General features: G+C 34.3%; 2 protein-coding genes across 2 annotated transcripts; one reads left to right on the top strand and one right to left on the bottom strand.

Annotated features, from left to right (window-relative positions):
- Positions 1–831: 831 nt before the first annotated feature.
- Positions 832–6,780, top strand: e (ebony). The gene is made up of 7 exons (XM_065516502.1): positions 832–1,611; positions 4,095–4,646; positions 4,709–5,486; positions 5,551–5,641; positions 5,711–5,886; positions 5,957–6,140; positions 6,217–6,780. Exons 1-7 carry the CDS (start codon positions 864–866, stop codon positions 6,358–6,360), a joined length of 2,673 nt encoding a protein of 890 aa, XP_065372574.1. The 5' UTR covers positions 832–863; the 3' UTR covers positions 6,361–6,780.
- A 5,007-nt stretch (positions 6,781–11,787) lies between these two features.
- On the bottom strand, positions 11,788–18,511 carry Nelf-A (Negative elongation factor A). Its single transcript, XM_065516501.1, has 6 exons — positions 18,101–18,511; positions 17,214–17,468; positions 14,401–17,055; positions 13,875–14,300; positions 13,649–13,804; positions 11,788–13,574 (listed from the first exon to the last, which is right to left on the bottom strand). Exons 1-6 carry the CDS (start codon positions 18,305–18,307, stop codon positions 13,374–13,376), a joined length of 3,900 nt encoding a protein of 1,299 aa, XP_065372573.1. The 5' UTR covers positions 18,308–18,511; the 3' UTR covers positions 11,788–13,373.
- Positions 18,512–20,183: the final 1,672 nt, after the last annotated feature.

Below are 20,183 nucleotides of genomic sequence, written 5' to 3'. Positions count from 1 at the left end.
GAATACAACTTGTTGCACAACATTCAAAAAATGAATTAAATGATTTTTGGTTCTTTGATTAAAAATGCAGGGTGGTAGAAGTTTTAGCATTTCATTGGTTACAAAAAAGCAAACAATCTGTTTGCATGTACATACCTTTTGCATTACTTAGAATCAGTTTAGTAATAGTTGGAATAAAATCTAGTCATTCAATAACTATTACTGAAGAGAATTCAGAATCCATAGAAACGAAAACTGAACAAGTTCATTAAGATATGTATTAATAGTATTAAATTACCCCTTCAAATAAGATGAGCCCTGTCACTTTAACAGTTAGAACTAAAACTGTTTCCTGCCACCAGTAGCCAGTCAAGTGACTAGTATTGTGTCAGTTACATTGTCCCTAAGTAAATAAAATCAAAAATAAACTAAATCTATCAGCCCAATTATGAATAAAAATTCCCCGGGAGTTTTTCCCCTTTTCTTATTTTTCCTATTCAAATTTAATGGGAAAAAAACTCCCGGGGGACAAACTCTCGCCGAATTTTTTATTCATAATTGGGCTGTATCTGTATTTATTCAGTCAAAATATTTAACCCCCAGTTCCCCTAGTTCAAAGACGCTACTTGTTTAATTAATACGAAATATGTTGAAATCAAAACATTTGTAATTAATCATTTTTCAACTACTATTAATTTTAATACGTTTTGTTGTTTCGGTTTTATTACATGACATCTACATAAATAATAACTAGTTGTAATATTACAATACTTGCCTTTGTTCTAATTCTAATTATACTTGAAAATGTACATATTTAATAAATACGACTAAAACTTTATATTACAGAAAAAACAACTAACATCTGACTAATCCAAGGCACAAATATGGGTACCATTGCCAAATTATCGATTGTTAAGGGCCAACAATTGGAAATTGTTTCCCGACCTTTGCATAGAATCTTTGAAGAAAATCTACCACATCATTCACATGAAACAGCTTTAATTTCCAATCAGGACAACAGCAATGACTTGCAAACTCCCAGACAAACCACCTACTTGCATATGAATCAACGGGCCAATCAATGTGCCCGCCTTTTGGTGCGTGAGGCCACCCAACGTTTTGCCCCACCCAACTCGGATGGTGACTTTATTGTGGCCGTATGCATGCAACCATCCGATGCTTTGGTCACCACACTTTTGGCCATTTGGAAATCGGGTGCTTCATATCTGCCCATAGATCCCACATTTCCCATCAATCGTATACAACACATTTTAAAGGAATCATGTCCGATTTTGGTGATTCACGACGATGATGTGGATAAGTCACGTTTCGGTGCTGTACCCACTTTGACCATAACCGAGTTAAGCATGAATTCGTCGCAATTGAAGGAGGAAAATTTAATGTCTGATGAAATGTTGGACGATGGTGACACAGACTTGGCAATTGTTTTATATACTTCCGGTAGCACTGGTATACCAAAGGGTGTGCGTTTGCCTCATGAGGTTCTTTTAAATCGTTTACAATGGCAATGGTCTACATTCCCCTATACGGCCCACGAAACGGTGGGAGTTTTTAAGACGGCCTTGACATTTGTTGATTCGGTGGCTGAATTGTGGGGACCGCTATTGTGTGGTGAGTAAAGTCATTATGAAATAAGACCCCTTTCACACTAGGCAATTTAGTTGCGTAAGTCTCTTGTGCGCAACTAAATTGCCTAGTGTGAAAGGGGTCTAAGCTAAGCATACTGTTTAACATTTTGTATTTCTGAAGTTGTTATAATCGGGGTTGTACAGTTTATTGGTTACAAATTGTTCAGTTTAATTCAGAATAACTTTAATCTATGCGGCTGGAGCGATTTGGCTGATTTTTTTTTATTCGGTTCGAAATTTTCAGAAGATGGTTTGTAAAGAAAACTCGGAATTTTTTTTTTTTGAGTTCAGTCAATTATAATAAAAAAGCTCCCTAAAGTATGCAGTACAAATTTAGATATTTTATTTGCAAATAAATAAGAACAGGCAGGTGTATGTGGGTAGGAGAAACTTGAAGAACTAACATTAGTAAATGCTACCGGGCGAAGCCGGGGCGGTAAACTAGTTTTATATATTTGTAAAGGTTGCCTGCTTAGGTTATTTCGTGCTGAACATTATTTTTAGTTAAATTTTGTTCTTATTTGTGTACAACAACAAGACAGCAATAAATTTGGACAACTAACCTTCTTTGTTTTGTATGTTTAGGTTTTTTCATAGTCTATCAGCCCAATTATGAATAAAAAATTCCGCGGCAGTTTGTTCCCCGGGAGTTTTTTCCCATTGAATTTGAATAGGAAAAATGAGAAAAGGGAAAAAACTCCCGGGGAATTTTTATTCATAATTGGGCTGTATATTTAAATAATAGCTTTAACAGTAAGGGCGGATCGATGTTGATAATCTGTGGCAGCGTAGCCATCGCTAATATTCAGCCATATCTATGGAGGCAGAGTCATTGAAAATTGGAGCTTTCTGCGATCATTTAAAATCTGTCATATCTCATACAATATATAATAGCGTGCATAGGCATTTTAAATATTGGATGTATGACTTAAAAATGCAGGATTTACTATAGATTTCGTAAACAACAAAGTTTATTTATGCTTCGAAAATGTTGAATTTTATGCCAACAAAGCGTCATATGCAGGAAGTTTTGTTTGACTTCTTTAATTTGAAGAAATTAGCGCTGAAGCACAGCGATTGCTCACCGAAGCTTATGGTGAATGTGTTTCGTCGGTTTCAAAATCATTGGCAGCTACTCAAGCAGCAATTTCAAAACGTTTGAGAGCAGCAGAATTCATCCAAAAGAGGTCCAAATTGGGTAGCATACGAATTGATGCCGAGAGACTTTGAAAGACAATTGTATAAAAGGAAATCATTTTGGCTCCGAATCATTACTTGCGATGAAAAATGTATCCATTACGATAACTCGAAGAGTAAGATATCGTATGTGAGGCCCGGCCAGCCAGTTGATTCGACACCAAAGCCAAATATCCATGGTTCTTAGGTAATGCTCTGTATTTGGTAAGAGCAAAAGGGTCCTATGTATTATGAACTGCTGAAATCTTGCGAGACCATCACATGGAAGCTGTACCGAAAGCAGCTGATTCGTTTGAAGCGAGCATTAACGCCAAGAATATGCGGCCAGAAATGAAACTGAATATTCCATCACGACAACGCTCGGCCACATGTTGCAATACCTGTTAAAACTATTTAGAAGCAAGTGGTTGGGAAGTTTTGCCTCACCCGTCTTATAGTCCTAACCAGGGAACCTGTACCGAACGTAGCGTTTGAAGCAACTGATCCATTTCTATAACACGAAGAGTAAGAGATCGTTTGTGATCACCATTTCAGCAATTCGAATCCACACCAAAGCCAAATATCCATGACACTAAAGTAATGCTCTGTATTTCGTGGGAGCAAAAGGGTCCTATCTATTATCGGCTGCTGAAATCTTGCCAGACCATCACTGGGAACCTGTACCGAAAGCAGCTGATTCGTTTGAAGCGAGCATTGGCCGAAAAACGCCAAGAATATGCGGCCAGACATGAAACCTTAATATTCCATCATGACAACTCTCGGTCACATTTTGCAATACCTGTTAAAAACTATTTAGAATAAAGTGGTTGGGAAGTTTTGCCTCACCCGCCTTATAGTACTGATCTTGCCCCGTCCGACTACGATGCAGAATGCTCTCTGGGATATGCTTCACTTTGGAACAGAGTATCCGAAATTGGCTTGATTCGTTCTTGGCCTCAAAAGATGAGCAGTTCTTTTGGCTCGGAATCCATATGTTGCCAGAAAAATGGGAAAAGGTCATAGCTAATAATGGCCAATAGTTTGAATAAATTTATATTCTACAAATGTTTCAAAATAAAAGCTAAACATTTGAAAAAATACAGCATTTTTAAGTCACCTCACATACCATTTCAACCATCGATCCGCCCATATTGGAAAACACTTTCATAATAGGATATTCTATGTTATTTTAAGCGTTTCGTCCAAATTTGTACCCAAAAACTGACCGAAACGAAATGTATATGCAAATCTCAAAAAATCCACAAACTCAAAAATATCTTTCCATTACAGGTCTAGCAATTTTGGTGGTGCCCAAAGCCATTACCAAAGATCCCGAACGTTTGGTTGAGGTATTAGAGAAATATAAAATACGTCGTTTGGTGCTAGTGCCCACTCTGTTGCGTTCTCTACTCATGTACCTAAAATTAGATGGTGGCAACAATCGTAATGCAGCAGCTACTAATACCGAAAGTAAACTTTTGTACAACTTACAAATATGGGTGTGTTCGGGTGAACCATTACCCGTTGCCTTGGCCATGCATTTCTATGACTACTTCGAAGAGGGAACCCACACGTTGTATAATTTCTATGGATCAACTGAGGTAATGGGTGATGTTACCTATTTTACGTGTGAGAGTAAAAAACAATTGCAACATTTTGAACGTGTCCCGATTGGAATACCCGTCTGTAATACCGTGCTATATCTTTTGGATACGGATTATAGGCCGGTGAAGAATGGAGAAATTGGTGAAATATTTGTATCGGGTTTGAATTTGGCCAATGGTTATGTAAATGGTCGTGATCCGGAGAAGTTTTTGGAAAATCCTTTGGCGGTTGAATTGAGTAAGTTTGCGTTACTTTATTTAAAATATTCAAAACTTTAATTTCAATTAATTTCCCTTTAGAATATTCCCGCATTTATCGCACTGGTGATTATGGTTCCCTTTACGATGGTTACATTATGTATGAGGGACGCACCGATTCTCAAATCAAAATACGCGGTCATCGTGTCGATCTTTCTGAAGTTGAGAAAAATGTTGCCGAACTATCTGAGGTGGAAAAGGCCATAGTGCTTTGTTATCATGCCGGTCTAGTCGACCAGGCTCTATTGGCTTTCGTTAAACTACGTGATGATTCTCCACTAATGACAGAACTGCAACTAGAAGCCAAATTAAAAGATAAATTGGCCGATTACATGATACCACAAGTGGTATTAATTGATCAGGTACCTTTGCTGGTCAATGGCAAAGTTGATCGTCAGTCTTTGTTGAAACTCTATGAAACGGCCAACAATAATGAGGGAGATTCCAGCATTGTCTTGGACTTTGATTACTCCCAAATACCCGATGAACTGAGATCAGTGGCTGAGGATCTATTCGAGACGGTAGGCAGTGTAATTGGTCGTTCGACTAGAACCACTCTGGCACCACACAGTAATTTCTATGAATTGGGCGGAAATTCTCTTAATTCAATTTACACCGTCACGCTATTAAGAGATAAAGGCTATAGCATTAGTATTTCGGAATTTATAGCGGCCAAGAATTTGGGTGCAATATTGCAAAGCATGACCAAAGATCGTGAGATAAATATGGTGGAAGATACAGAGGTTTGGATAAGTGCTTGTCCTCATTTGGACCTGGAGGCTATACCCTTGCAATATTCTCATAAAACTGATGTAATACAGTAAGTATTGAACACAAAACATTTAACTATGAAACATTTAATTAATATTAAACACTATTTGCAGAATTATTGTGGACAGTTTTTATGGCAAAGCAGATTTGGAGCAATGGCTTAAACCCGATATCTTGCGCACAGATTATAGTGATATTATTTCGGTAGGTTTAAATTAAATTAAATTAAACAAATAACTATATATTTGTTTTAAACGTTTATGCGATTTTCAGGATATTTGGAATGAATTAGTGGAAAAGGATTTAAGTTTTGTGGTTTATGACAGAAATACGAGCAGAGTTATTGGCACCGCCTTAAATTTTGATGCCCGTGCTGAGCCCGAAGTTGATGTCAAATCAAAGTTGATAATTGTATTTGAATTTTTGGAATATGTAGAAGGGCCTATTAGGTATTAATAAATACCCTTAATATTAAAATAAAACATGAACTTATTAATTTAATTGTATTTCCATTTCCAGAGACAATTATTTGCCCCAGGGTTTAAACAAAATATTGCACTCTTTTATGATGGGCACTCATGCTGATTTGAATCCTCAAGAAAATATTGCCTGCATGCATTTTATGGAACATGAAGTTTTAAGATTGGCCAAAGCAAAACAATTTGCCGGTATTCTAACCACCAATACCAGTCCTCTAACACAGGTATATAAAACTGTTTTTACGCAAACAAAATTTGTTCAAACTTCTAAAATCTTCTAAAAATTTCATGTAATTTCAGCAATTGGGCAATGATGTCTACAATTACAAAACACTATTGGATTATCAGGTCAATGAATATGTTTATTCCGATGGCACTCATCCCTTTGGCAAGGCTCCCGATTCCCAACGAGCCATTGTTCATTGGAAGGAAGTGACACCTTAAGCACTTACATACATATTATTATAGTATTGTTGTTAAATTAACATTTAAAAAATTATTCAGTATTTAGAATTTAATGAAAAGAATCTCTTAGAAATTCATCTTAAAAAAAAGAGAATTTCATTCCATTTAGTGCTCTTTAGTATTTAATCTATGAATCTACAAACATAAGTGTACCTGTGTAAAACATTTGCTTAACATCATTTACTATTCCCACTCATACATTTCATTTTTTTCTGATTTTTTCTTGTTTTTTTTAGATGTCATTGGCATTAATTTTGATGTTAATTAGTTTATAAGTCAAACGTATTCTATTTTTTTCGTTTGATAGTTTTTAAGTTTAATTTTAGTTCAATATACATACATACTGCATATTTTCAAATAAATTTAATAACTATAAACATAAAGGTACAACATACATAATTGTTTCTGTTAATAAAATGATTTTTGAGATCCCTTATACCAGAATATTACCATTATTTTTATTCATATAGCATAAATAACTACCGATTGGTCAATTCACAAGGTCTCTTAACCCTCTAACCGGCAAGGCTGCCTTTAGGCGGGTATGTTAAATGTATGTAATGCTGCTTTATTTGGTTATTTTTCCCGTTATAACGGTATATATGAGTAAAGAGACAAACAATTTACTTATTGTGATAAACAAGAACGTGCACTTGTCTTTTGTTTGTTTTTATTCCAACGTATTTATTTTTTGTCAAACAATAACCTGGTATATTATTTTATCTCGAAATGAAATTGGCCGGTTAGAGGGTTAAAGAAGTGGCCACTTAAAATCCGTACGGATTAAAGCGAGCATAACTTTTAAATGAAACAACGTATGTTAACATTTTATTCATGAAATTAAAGGTAATTTATTAAGCTTTCACAAAATATAACTGTAGGTTTATGTGTCTTTATTGCGAATAAATTTGGATTTTCTTCTTATGCCTCCCATTAATAGCTGCACAACTTTTCTTCCCACTTCTTCCGTTATTCCACCATATTTATTTCACTTTGTTCTCATCAAAATCTGGTTATTTACTGTACCTGCACTCTTTTTCACTTTACGTTTAACAATTGCCTCGAGCTACCGAGACGTAAAAATTTTGACCTGCCGAAAATCAGATTTTGGCTATCTTTTAACCCGACAAAGTCTGATTTTCTAGATATTTGTGTACAATTTTATCTCAAGCTTCATTTTTCATTGTGTCTACACTTTTTAAAACTAAACATAATGACTTGCAATTCATTGTAGAATAATGGTAGATTTGTTGTTATAAACGTATGGAAATATTTTTCCATTTTGATAAAAGGGGCATCGTTGTTATGATTACTATAGTGCGTACGGATTTTAAGTGGCCACTTCTTTATTAGTCATATTGTCATAATATATCACGACTCGCCGGCTGCAGAGCCACTATTTATAACACTGCCATCTGCACTCTAGATTGCTCTTTAACTGTCAAAGTTTGAATATTCTAGATCTTACTAATACATACGCCATCTGTGGTGTACTTTCTACAATGTTCTTTAACTGAATATTCGAATTCGAATATACGGTCGCCGCAAACAGCGTTGCCAACTTACGATCAATGGTCAACCGAAAGCTTTTATTTAATAATGCCCACAGATATGTTACAGTTTGCTATTACAGCACTGTTATTTGAAAGCATTATGCTACTTTTAAATCAGCCCTTAAAATCGTTATATTTGAATTCGTAACAATATCAAAAAATGGTTTGGATATGTATATAATTAAGATAATTATGAGAGCTCAACTATTTTCAGATAAGGCAGTTGTATGGGGGCTATTAGAAATAATGACCGAATAATTCTAACCAAATTCAATAGGCTTCGTCCTTGGAGCAGTATAAAAGTTTATGCCAAATTTTGTCGAATGAATTATCTTTGAAATTGCGACCTATAGTTTAATTAGAAGGTTTACAATATTTTGCAATTTATCACTATATTCAATTTTGATATGAAATTTTACTAAAACTCCACTTTTATTGAAAAATATAAGTTATCATAGTGATTATTGCTATTTTATCAATTATATAAATACCTAGTTATAGCCGATTGAAGTTTTCATATAATTTTTTTTAAAAAACTCGGTTTTTTTAATTCGATTGATATAAAATTTATTTAAAAATCGATTTTTATTGAAGAATAAAAATCAATCACCCCTATCCCGAATCAATATTTCACATGAAATATTTTCCCTTTTCCTTTTTTCATTCATCAACTTTGTTCACGTGAAAAAATTCCCCTTGTTGTGAAATTTTTAGATGGAATTTTCTAAACAATAAACAGCTGTTACGAACAAAATCAACTATTGTGAATGTAAAGTTCATCGTGATATTCCCGATAGCAATTTCCCCTTCGAGGGAAGTGGATATTTCATGGGAACAAAATTCGAAAAAACAACAAATTCGAAAAAAAAATTTAGAGGCTTTTTAAACCACTACACAATTTTGATGTATTGTGGTTTCAGTAGTACAAATATGGTCGAAATTTTAAATTCTATGGAGAAGTTTTTTTTAAATTTTTTTTTTTTCTAAAATTACGATTTTTGACATAATTTATGACAACTCAAAAAGGATAAGTCCGATTTTATTAAAATAAACGAATCTTATATACCCTTCACCAAATTATACTTTAAAATAAAAATTTTAAATATTTTTAGGTAAACAAAATTTAAATTTTTTTCCAGTTGTTTTTTCGAAATTGTTTTTTAAAATTTTTTTTTTAATTTTATAATTTTTTTTTTAATTTTATAATTTTTTTTTTAATTTTAAAATTTTTTTTTTTTATTTAGTGAAAAAAATGTTGGTGAAAAAAAAATTCGGGTTAAAAAATATTTTTTCCGATTTTGACCCATAGTAGGTCCAACTTACTATGGTCTTATATACGTCGTTGCACAGGTCTTTGAAATATTGTTTTGTTTTTTACTTATATCTCAGCCATTTGTGGACCGATTTTCTCGATTTTAAATAGCAACCGAGCCGGAAGAATTTCGGAGATATTGATGTATCATTCGTGTATGTAAGTTTGGGAGCTTCAGAAAGTTGATTTCAACACACAGACGGACAGATGGATATGGCTATATCGACTCCGCAATCTATAACGATTCAGAATATATATACTTTGTGGGGTCGCAAATGAAAAATGTAGAAATTACAAACGGAATAACAAATTTATATACATATACCCTTGCCACTCCTGGTGAAGGGTATAACAAGTAAGAAAGTATGGTGAAGGGTATAACAAGTAAGAAAGTATGGTCGGGCTTCACCAAAAGAGCAAAAACATTTTTCTTATAAAATTTCAATAATTTATATTTTTGAGTAATTTTCGGAAGTGGGCCTTATATGGGAGCTATTACCAATTGTGGACCGATCACAATGAAATTAGGTCATGTGATTTATGTCTAAAGTTAAAGTTAACTATGTTGAATTTTGTGCGTGTACCAACATTTTTAAACGATTTATGCACGTTAAAGTGATTTTCGGAAGAGGGCCTATATGGGAGCTATGACGAATTATGGACCGATCGTAACAAAATTTGGTGACATGAATTTTGTATATATATAGAACTTATTTGGAGAGGAATTTGTGGAGATACATATATAAATTAATCATTTATGACCGATAATGTCCAATTTCGGAAGGACATTTGTATGGGGGCTAGGTGAAATAATGGACCGATTTCAGCCAGTTCCAATAGGCTTTGGACCGAAAAAATAATATGTACCAAATTTGATTGAAATATCTTCAAAATTGCAACCTGTACTCTGCGCACAAGGTTTACATGGACAGCCAGCCAACCAGCCAGACGGACATCGTTTTATCGACTCAGAAAGTGATTCTAAGTCGATCGGTCTAACACCCACCTTAAAGTAGGGTATTAGACCAATATTTTTGGGCGTTACAAACATCTGCACAAACGGATTATACCCTCCCCACTATGGTGGTGTAGGGAACTACTGAGCCGATTAAAACGCAATATATAAACGGATAAAAAGTTATGTAAATTTTCTTTTTGAGTTATCATAAATTATGTGGAGAGACATCTAAAAAGTTCACAATTTTAGAAAAAAATTAAAAAAAATCTATCCATAGCATTTATCCATTGCATCTAGGGTTTTTATCCCGGGAATTCCGGGGAATTTTGCCAATTTTTCACTACCCGATTCCCGGGATTTTTAGTCGGGATTCCTGGGTATTAAAAACTGACGAAACTACAAAGAAAACATGTTAGAACTCTATTTTTTTTTAAAAAAAAAAAGTGAAAAGTTTACTTTTTTACAATTTTTCGTTTATATCTCGGCAACAATAGACCACTTATTATTATTATTATTTATTTTGTTTTTTTCGAATGAACATTTAAAAAAGCATATGGAAAGCTGCACGATCTAGAAATAAAGGTGAATAATCTTCAATGTCAAGATGGACCAGTGTGAATTATACCACAAACCTCCAGTAGAACAAAGTCCCCTACATTTGATGGCGGTACACCATTTGGTAATTTGAAGTATAGAATTGATTTTGGCCTTGAAAGGAAACACAGCAATAGTCCTTGGTAACATGTCAGCTTTATAATGAGTGTGTTTATAAAAATTCACCTTTGAATCCAATAATTTGGAAATTTTCGATATCAACATAAATTTTATCTCTTAACTATTCAGTTAAATGTATTGAATTCATTCCTTTTACTAAAAGGATTATGAAATTTTTTTTTAATTCATTTTGAAAATGATTAAAAGTTAAATAAACTGAATGAAGAAAAAACATTTTAACATTTTAAGTAGATTTGAATCAACAAAAATTTAATCATTCAAAGTTTGAATAAATTCTGTTATTAATTAACTTAATTAATTCAATTAAATAAAGCCTTTGAAGGAAGCTAAAGAATTAGATATTGGGAATGGATTTATGAAATGAAAGGCTGACATTTTTTAATTGCGGATTAAGATTTTAGTGAATTAAGCTCAAATTGAATTAATTACTACGAAGTTCTATAAATAATGATTATAACACTAAGTTTGTATATGAAATTTTGCTTAATATCCATAGTTTACAGTATTATTATATATTTCGGGAATAGCCGGGTACCCGGGAATGTAGAGAAAAATTTTACCGATTCCCGGGAATCAAAAAAGGTCGGGAAATTAAAAACCCTAATTGCATAAAATCTGTATAGTGGTTAGTGAATCCTTTTTTTTTTTTTGCTGTTGACCTGTGTTATTTTTATATTTACCGAGTTATATGAAATTTTATTAAATTTTATCACTTTTCTCTCTTATTTACTTCAGCCTCGGGTTATCGCTATTCTCCGGCATACTACACGTAGTTTGAACGAGTATCATTATTATTATTTTATTGAAAACAAAAATGGATAGACCATATTTAAAAAAATATAAAATCATTTTGTTTTTTTTTTAATATTTGTTTAACATGTAAGCCAAATAATTATTGATTTTCTTTTTATTTAAATTATTATATAATTATTGTTTATTATATTATTTTCAACTCTCATTGTATGTTGTTTGTATTTTTTATCATGAATTATTTAGTTTTTTTTTACCAAATGTTTTATTAAAATGGGTTCTATTTTTTAGCATTTGTAATTAATTATTCTCAGTTGTTGATAAATTTTTGAAATATATTGCAAAGAAATTTGGTTAAGCTCTAAAAAAGTTTCAAATTATACAAAAAAAAAACTAAAACAAAACTTTGAGAGTTTAGTTAAAATTTAGAATAAAACGAAAAAGACTAATACGATGAGTTAGGCTAAAAATTAAAAAGAGAGGGTCTAATTAGGAAGGGACATTAATTGGTTTTATATATATATATATTCTGATGTTGTCTTATTATATATTTTATATATAGTTTTTTTATATTTATATAAATCTAAGCATTATGAATAAACTACCAGGGTTTTATTTTTTTTCCTTAATTTTTTGTTTGTTTTTTTGTACAACTAAATTATTAATAAACGTTTTACATTAAATTTATCATAATTATTATTTTTTTCTTTTTGTTATCATTTCATTAATTTTTTTGTTTTGTTTTGTTTTCAATATATAGAGAAGTTAAATAAATGTATTAAAAAGTTAAAGTTTCAAAATAATCAAGAAGTTGTTTGTATGTATTAAATTGAAAAATTGAAAATTCTTGTATTTAGTATGTATGTATGTATTTCATATAATTCCTAGTTAATTCAAAAAATATATATATATGTATATATTTATCTATGTATGTATGTATTTATGTTTGTATTTCAAAAATTCTTTAGAAAGTTAAATAAATTTTTTTGCATTTTATTAAATTATTGGGTACAAAGGCAAAAATAATGTTAAATTGATGTTGTGGTTGGGTAGGGGGATTTGGTTGGTTATGAATATAAAGTATGTATGTAATTATATGATTAGGAATTTGTAAACTATAAAAAATAATTCAATTGATAAGAATTTACTTACCAACATTCAAACAAATTCTAATTATGTATGATTATGATGATAATAATGATGATTATACTGTTGATGTAGTTATGAATTCTAAGCAGCTAAACTGCATTTAATACAGCATTTAGATTTTATGTTTCTTTCAAACAAGATGAATTTGATTGAGTGTAAAACAAAATAGAGATGTTTTAAGCAGTAGTACTTTTAACGATGATGGCGGCGACGATGACTTTTTGGGAACAAAAGCTCGCTGTTTAATTGTTTTAAACAAAGAAGAAAACGTGTGTTGTGTGGGTGCATGATTGGATTGTGTGGTTTTCATTTTATCTGCTTAATTTATGTTGATTGATTGATGAATGTTTGTTTGTTTAGTTTGATGATTTGAATGGGTTTCAATGTGTTAAGCGCTTTTACTAAGCTTTCCCTATGATGAGTGTGGTTTCTTTTAAATTACAAAATGTTTAATTTTCATTTAGATTTTGTATTTTCATTTTTTTAGATTTTGTTTTGATGTTGATGGGCCCGTTGATGTAGCGGGCCTTATTCATTATATGACCACGGAATTTTGTGTTTGCATAACATTACCGGCACCTCCACCACCACCCCCACTATCACCAGTACTTTGATTACTTTGATCGAGGCGTCTGTAGTTTTGGAATGTTTTCCATTCGCCTGTATTATAATCTAAACGTATATGAGACTCAACTAAACATAATGCTGTTTGACCATCTTCCTGTTGAACTTTTTCCTGTAAAAATTTTAATTTCAAGAATTGAGTATAAGAATATGCTGTAACTTTGTATTTTTTTACAATGTTCTTACCTCTTTCTCACCCAATTTAATAACAATCACATTTTCGGAATTTGGGCGGGGATTATCACGCAAACCAGCCATGAAGCCCAAAATTAAAGCCTTATCTGGACGAGATACTTTATTAGCTTTACGAAACATCTCGTGAGCTTTGTGGACATGTTCATTCTAGGGAAAACAAAAAGAACACGTCAACATTTAAATGTCATAAAATAAAATAAGTTGGTAATAAGCCTACCGATAATGATAATCCTTTACGCTGTGCCGCAGCTTGTGTCTGTTGCTGTTGTTGCTGCTGTTGGGGCACTTGTATGATGTGTGTACGTTGTATACCACCCGTATTTGTTTGCTGTAATTGAATTTGCTGTGTACCCGAGGTAGCCAGGCCGCCTGTTGTTGTTATTATACGCTGTTGCGTAGTTGCCGGTTTTTGTTGCAACACTATTTGTTGGGGACGCAATTGCGTCTGCTGTTGCAGGGCTGGTTGCGTTATAATGGTACGTTGTATTTGAGTTTGCTGTTGTTGCTGCGGTGTGGTCTGTACCTGTACCAGTTGGGGCTGTTGGCCAGGTCTTTGAATTAATGTCAAGCCACCTGGTAGTGTTGTGAGACCACTTTGTACATTCGTCATTACCGGTCTTATAATGGTTTGTTGCGAAGGTTGCTACATACAGGGTAGAAAAGTGAATTTTTAATAAAAATATATTAAAAATAAGTAAAAAAAAAAATATTTTTTTTTTTATAATAAACATCCAAGCACTTACATTCGTTATTAAACTTGTTGTGGCCTGTGGTTGTTGCTGCACAATCAAATGCTGTTGCTGTGGTATTATGGTGGTCAACTGTTTTGAGGCCTGCGAACCCTGTTGCTGTTGCAATGTTATCGTTTGTGTAGCATGTTGTTGCATAGTGGTTGCCGATGTCGTTTTCACAAGTCCAGGCGGACCAGCCGCAGTTGTCATGAGTGTTGTAGCACCTGTGCCAAGGGATTGCAAGCCACCCACATTGCTAATGGGTATCTGTTGATACATATCACCGCCAATGTTGCGCAAAATGACACCTTTTTGTGTTAGAATAATGGTTTTGTTCTTGACATTGGCATTACCACCGCCCACCGCCGATTGGGTCGAAACAGTGGTGGCATTACTCGAACCGGGCTGCATGAGAACCTGTGTGAGTTTCGGTTGTTGGGTAGCGGTGTTATTGGAGACTAAGGTGTGTTGCTGCTGCTGTTGTTGCTGTTGCAATTGGGCTTGTATGTGTTGTTGTTGGGCAGCTTGAGAAGCAGGTTGTATCGTGACAGGTCGATTGGGCAGCTGAACATTTTGTATATTCAATAGAGTTGGTTGCGTTGAGGTGCTGGAGGAGGAGGACGAGGCTATTAGAGGTGGTGGATTGCCACTACTCACATTAATCGTTTGCTGTTGCGGCTGCTGTTGTTGTTGACGTATGACCACCGAGGAGCTGGGCGAAGTTTTCAACAGGATTTTTGTGGATGTTGGTGTTTGTGGTGCTGATGACGAGGTTGTTTGATACGAGGTTTGATGTTGACGATTTGGTGTGAATGTTGTTAATGTTGGTAGCGTTTGTTGTTGCTGTTGTTGTGTTAAAATATATTGTGTAGTTGTGGTGGTTGGCTGCTGTTTTTGTTGCTGCTGCTGTATAATTTGAGTTTTCTGTTGTTGATTTACAGCCTGTTGCTGCTGTTGGGCTCTCTTGGCCGGTTGTATGATGGTCTGTGAAATGATCACCGGCCCACTATTGGTGGCATTCTTTAGTTGACTCAAAGGCATAGACTTTATGGCCTGGGCTGTTTGTGGTGTGGCATTCTGTGTTGTAGCTGTGGCCGTTGCCAATTGTTTTTGCCTTAATGCGGCCGTCTGTGAGGGTGTTGAAGCCAATATCACTGGAGTTGAACTGTTAATCAAGATGGGTTGCTGTTGTTGTTGCTGCTGTTGGGGCTGTTGCTGCTGCTGCTGTGGCTGTGTTACTTTACCCGTTTTAGTCGATGTAATTTTCACGGAAATATTGTTGGGTAAATTGGCCAATGGATTTGTAGACGTAGAGTTGGTGACAGGACGCATTGGTTGTTGTTGAGTTATTATGGTACCCGGTTGAGTGGTGGTATTGCGCACCAAGGGCTTGATTTCTAGTTTTTCCATTTTTATTGGTGTTGTTGGTGTATTCTGTTGACGTACCGTCAATGTTTGCTTTTGCTGCTGTGGCGACGTACGTATTATGACATGTTGTGTGGTTGGTTGCTGTTGTTGAGATGTTGACGTTTGTATCTGATGCAATGTCGGCAAAGCTTGTTGCTGTATAATAACTCTTTGTTGGGTTTGGTGTTGCAAATGCTGCTGTTGCTGCTGCTGTTGAATACGCTGACCCAATGTTTGCGTTTGCGTGTGTTGCGTTATAGTTGGCTGCTCGATTTTTTCCACCTTAATAGTGGCCGGTACCAGTATCTCTTCACTTTCGATTTTGATTTCTTGCTTAATACGCTTATTTACATGATTCAGATTATTGTTGTTGTTAGTAGTTGTTTTCTGTTGCTGCTGCTGCTGCTGTTGTGTCTGCAACGGAATTGTGGCTTTCTCTGGGGACTTTGTTGGCATTATGGTCTTAATCAAGGTCTGTGGATTTGGTTTGGTGTCTTCCAGTTGAGAATTATTAACGCTATCCAATATTCCAGCCGGTGTATTTTGGGTGTAGCTCAACGATGGTGGAGCATATTCGGGAGTTATAGCTGGTTTCTCATCCTCCTTAATTGTAGTTGTTGTAGCAATAATGACCGGTTTAATGTCTTCCTTGGTGTCGGAAGCATGACCCTCATCGGCACTGCTGCTTTGACTTTGATTAAGATTAGTTTCGGTTTTAATTTCAAAACTATTATTAGCCGATGTGGGCGTAGTGGGTGTATTTGCCTCTTTACCACTTTGGGAACTATTATTAGCCGCCGATGGTGAAGTACTATCCGTACTAGCAGTGGTTGCAGCAGCTGCTGCTGCGGCTGCTTTTTGTTCCTGCTTTCTGGCCTGTTCCTCGAGTTGCTGTTCACGTTTACGCTTCTTAGCGGCCGCATAGCCCAAAGGTTGTTCGGATAATTCAATGAGTTTAATGCCACCATCTTTGCGTCCGGCTGGCGTACGACTTAAATTTGGCCGCTGTGCATTTGTGGCATTAATACTGGGACTGCGAAATCCTGATGTAGGCACTCTAGATGGTATACCTTTTAGGGGTGTTGTGTCCGTCATTTTACGTGGCATGCCTCGAGATCTTAATGGTATGGTTGGTGCTGAAGCTTTTTTCAGTGAAGACTGTGCATCAGCAGATTTGTGTAAAAGTTCTGTACGCAAAGTAGCACTTTTTGGTTTGCGTTTAATGGTAAAGTGCTTGACAGTATTTGGTTGTTGGCCAACCTGCAAACAAAACAAAAAACAGATGTATTAAAAAGGATTTTCTTTGAGAAATTTAACCGCAATGAAATATTAATTTGGAAATTAGTGGAAATTATTTTTCAATCACTATTAACCAAATCAATTTCTGATTCAGATTTCATATACAGTACTCAACTCACCACAGATGTTAAAGCATTCTTATTTAGATATTGGCATTCCAAAGGCAACATGCCCAAATCACTGTGTTTCGAAACAAGTTTTCGTAAATCGTTGACCATGTCGGTGAATATGGGACGGGTGTCCTCATAATCCGAGATCTCTGTATTGAGCGAGCTGGTCGCTGGAAATGTTTTCATACTTTCGGCCAACATGGATACCCATAATTCTGAATCTAGACAAGCAACTTCGATGACTTCTTCTAATTCGGCTTTCCACTATTGAAAATTATGATAGATGATAATATTTATTAGAATGAATAAACATAAAACAAATCAAAACAAACACACACACTGACAAATATTTAATAACAATAACAAATTTATTAAATGTTGTTGGACTTATAGATCCCCCCAAAAATCAGAGCTAAGTGGCGGGAAAAATACAACACTGAAATAATTCGTCAGCAAAATGATCCAACAACAAATCAAAAAATGAAATCACTTTAACAAGAACAAATAACAGCGTAACATTTCACTTTTAATTTAACACACTTATTATGTTTTGCATTTATTAAATGATAAAAGCCTTTTTTTAAATCCATTATTTGCATTAGGGCTTATTTTCTCTATAGGAACAGGGAAAACAAACAATAGAATTTTTGTTTAAGCACTGAATCTTTTTTATTTATATTTTTACACCACCACACAATTTCCTTTGCTTTTCATTCTTTCTTTTTTGTTTTCTTATTTCACCAACATTTTATGTTTTGTTGTTGTAATTGCATTGTGTGATGTTGGTAATTTTGGTTTATGCGAGTGTATGCGTGCGTATGTGTGAGCGTTGTTGAAACCGAAACTTGATTTTTTCACTATTTCACCAACATGAAGGAAAAAAATTTTTTTGTTACCTCTTCCACAAGGCGACGAGGAATATGGAAAAAACTTAATAATAATTTCAATTTCACTTGTGTCTGAAGATCGGGAAAGCATTCCTTTATGTTGCGCAACACTTCCTTGTTTAATTGGGAGCATATTGAACCACTTATCCACGAATCATTTGATGTCCCGAGTTTATTATGCAGCCACAGTGATGTGTCGCTGTCTCGCGTCGTCATTTTTTCTTCCTCTTGTTTTCAATTGTTCTTTTTACAACGACTTAATTAATAAGATTTATGTAAAAAATGGCGTCTAGCGTCACTTATGATAACTTTGTAATTGTAATTATTTGTAGAAAATTATGTTTTATTTTTTCTTCTACTTTTTGTTCGTCGTCTCTCTTTGCATGACGTTTTTTTATTTTATATTTTGGAACTTGTCGTTTTTTCTGCCAACACAGTTGCAAAAAAGTAGTAGTAGAAAAACTCCGCTCATCTGGCTCACGTCAAACACTTTACAAACACACTCCCCGTGTATTGCTTATGGGTTGTTTGATAGGTTTGAAGACCCCCGTTTCACCTAACGAAAAACCTATGTATATAATAACGCTTATTTTTTATAATAAAATAAAATCTAATTCAACAAAATAAAATATTTTCTTGTATGAAAAACTATATCTCAAAATCAAGGCGAATTAAAATGTTATTTATAATAATAAATGTAAACATTAACAAAGTTTGACAGAACATCAACATTAAACCACGGCGAATTAAGATTCAGCTGATTTTATGTACTCATCTTGGGTCTGCTTTTATAAAGTTCAAAATATGTTTCTTTCGAAAACTCATATAAGAAACGATTCTTATTTGAATTTTATTAAAACAGGCGTGTTCAATAATAAATCCTTCATGTAAAATCCCCTTTTTTGTCATTTTAAAAAGTAACTACGGTAACCCTGCATACACATACAACATTTTATCCAAAGCGAATCTAATAAGGTGACATCGCTAGAACAGCTGTCTCAAGGTGCATTTAATAAGGTGCCAAATAACAAATAAGTCATTTTTACAGTTTAACAATAAAGTCGAAATCAAGGTGCATTTAATAAGGTGCCATCGGCAGCACAGCTGATTATAGAAATAGCACGCACAAATGTCAAACTACATATATAAAAAATATTCGCCTGTACGCCCGTATGTCAAACTCTATATATAAAAAATAAGTGAATTCGCCTGTATTTATTTCAATTCGCCACTGCTGTCACCTTGTTAAATACGCCTTGGTCGAAATCAAAAATAATAGACAGCTCAAGGCGTATTTAACAAGGTGACAGCAGTGGCGAATTGAAATAAATACAGGCGAATTCACTTATTTTTTATATATAGAGTTTGACATACGGACGTACGGGCGAATATTTTTTACATATGTAGTTTGACATTTGTGCGAGCTATTTCTATAATCAGCTGTGCTGCCGATGGCACCTTATTAAATGCACCTTGGACACTACCAAAGTAAATTAATAAAGTAGGCTCAGTAGAACAGCTGACTATTTTTTTTACTTTGGTCTGAACTGTCAATTCACTTGTGGTTGTTGTGGCGAAAAATACAACAAGCCCAAAAGCAAAAACAACAACAGGCAACTTTGACAGCTCAGACCTTAAACCAAAAACAAAATTGCTTGTGGTTTTTGTAAATGTTGTATTTGTTGTAGTACTGTCGCTATTAAATTAATAAAATTTACTTTGGACACTACCTTATAATTAATATACATACCTTGCTTCCAACGTGGAAAATATGGTTTTTCTTTTTTTACTTTTGGGTTTGTTGTATTTTTCGCCGCAACAACCACAAGTGAATTGACAGTTCACTTGTCTAAACAACTGAATATAAAAAATAATCAGGTCGCCTTCTATAAATTCGCATTGGTCGTTACTTCTTTGTTATTTTAAAAGCATTGATAAAAGTGCTGCCAGATCTGTACAATCTGGCAGCACTTTATTAGCCGTTCAATGTGAACAGATCCGGCAACTCTCCGGATGACACCAGCATGACTACACACACACTCCGTGTATTTCTTATGGGGTTGAGTTGGCTCAAGACCCCCCAAATTTAGCT

This window comes from Calliphora vicina, chromosome 1 (genome assembly GCF_958450345.1).
Source record: "Calliphora vicina chromosome 1, idCalVici1.1, whole genome shotgun sequence".
Lineage (NCBI taxonomy): Eukaryota > Metazoa > Arthropoda > Insecta > Diptera > Calliphoridae > Calliphora > Calliphora vicina.
This window is presented reverse-complemented; position numbering and strand designations above follow the sequence as displayed.

Coding starts and splice junctions, on each gene's coding strand:
- e (XM_065516502.1), top strand. CDS start 864: ATGGGTACCATTGCCAAATTATCGATTGTTAAGGGCCAACAATTGGAA. Junction 4,647..4,708: donor TCCTTTGGCGGTTGAATTGA/GTAAGTTTGCGT, acceptor ATTTCCCTTTAG/AATATTCCCGCATTTATCGC. Junction 6,141..6,216: donor ATACCAGTCCTCTAACACAG/GTATATAAAACT, acceptor ATGTAATTTCAG/CAATTGGGCAATGATGTCTA.
- Nelf-A (XM_065516501.1), bottom strand. CDS start 18,307: ATGACGACGCGAGACAGCGACACATCACTGTGGCTGCATAATAAACTC. Junction 17,056..17,213: donor AGAATGCTTTAACATCTGTG/GTGAGTTGAGTA, acceptor TTTTGTTTGCAG/GTTGGCCAACAACCAAATAC. Junction 14,301..14,400: donor CAACAAGTTTAATAACGAAT/GTAAGTGCTTGG, acceptor CCCTGTATGTAG/CAACCTTCGCAACAAACCAT.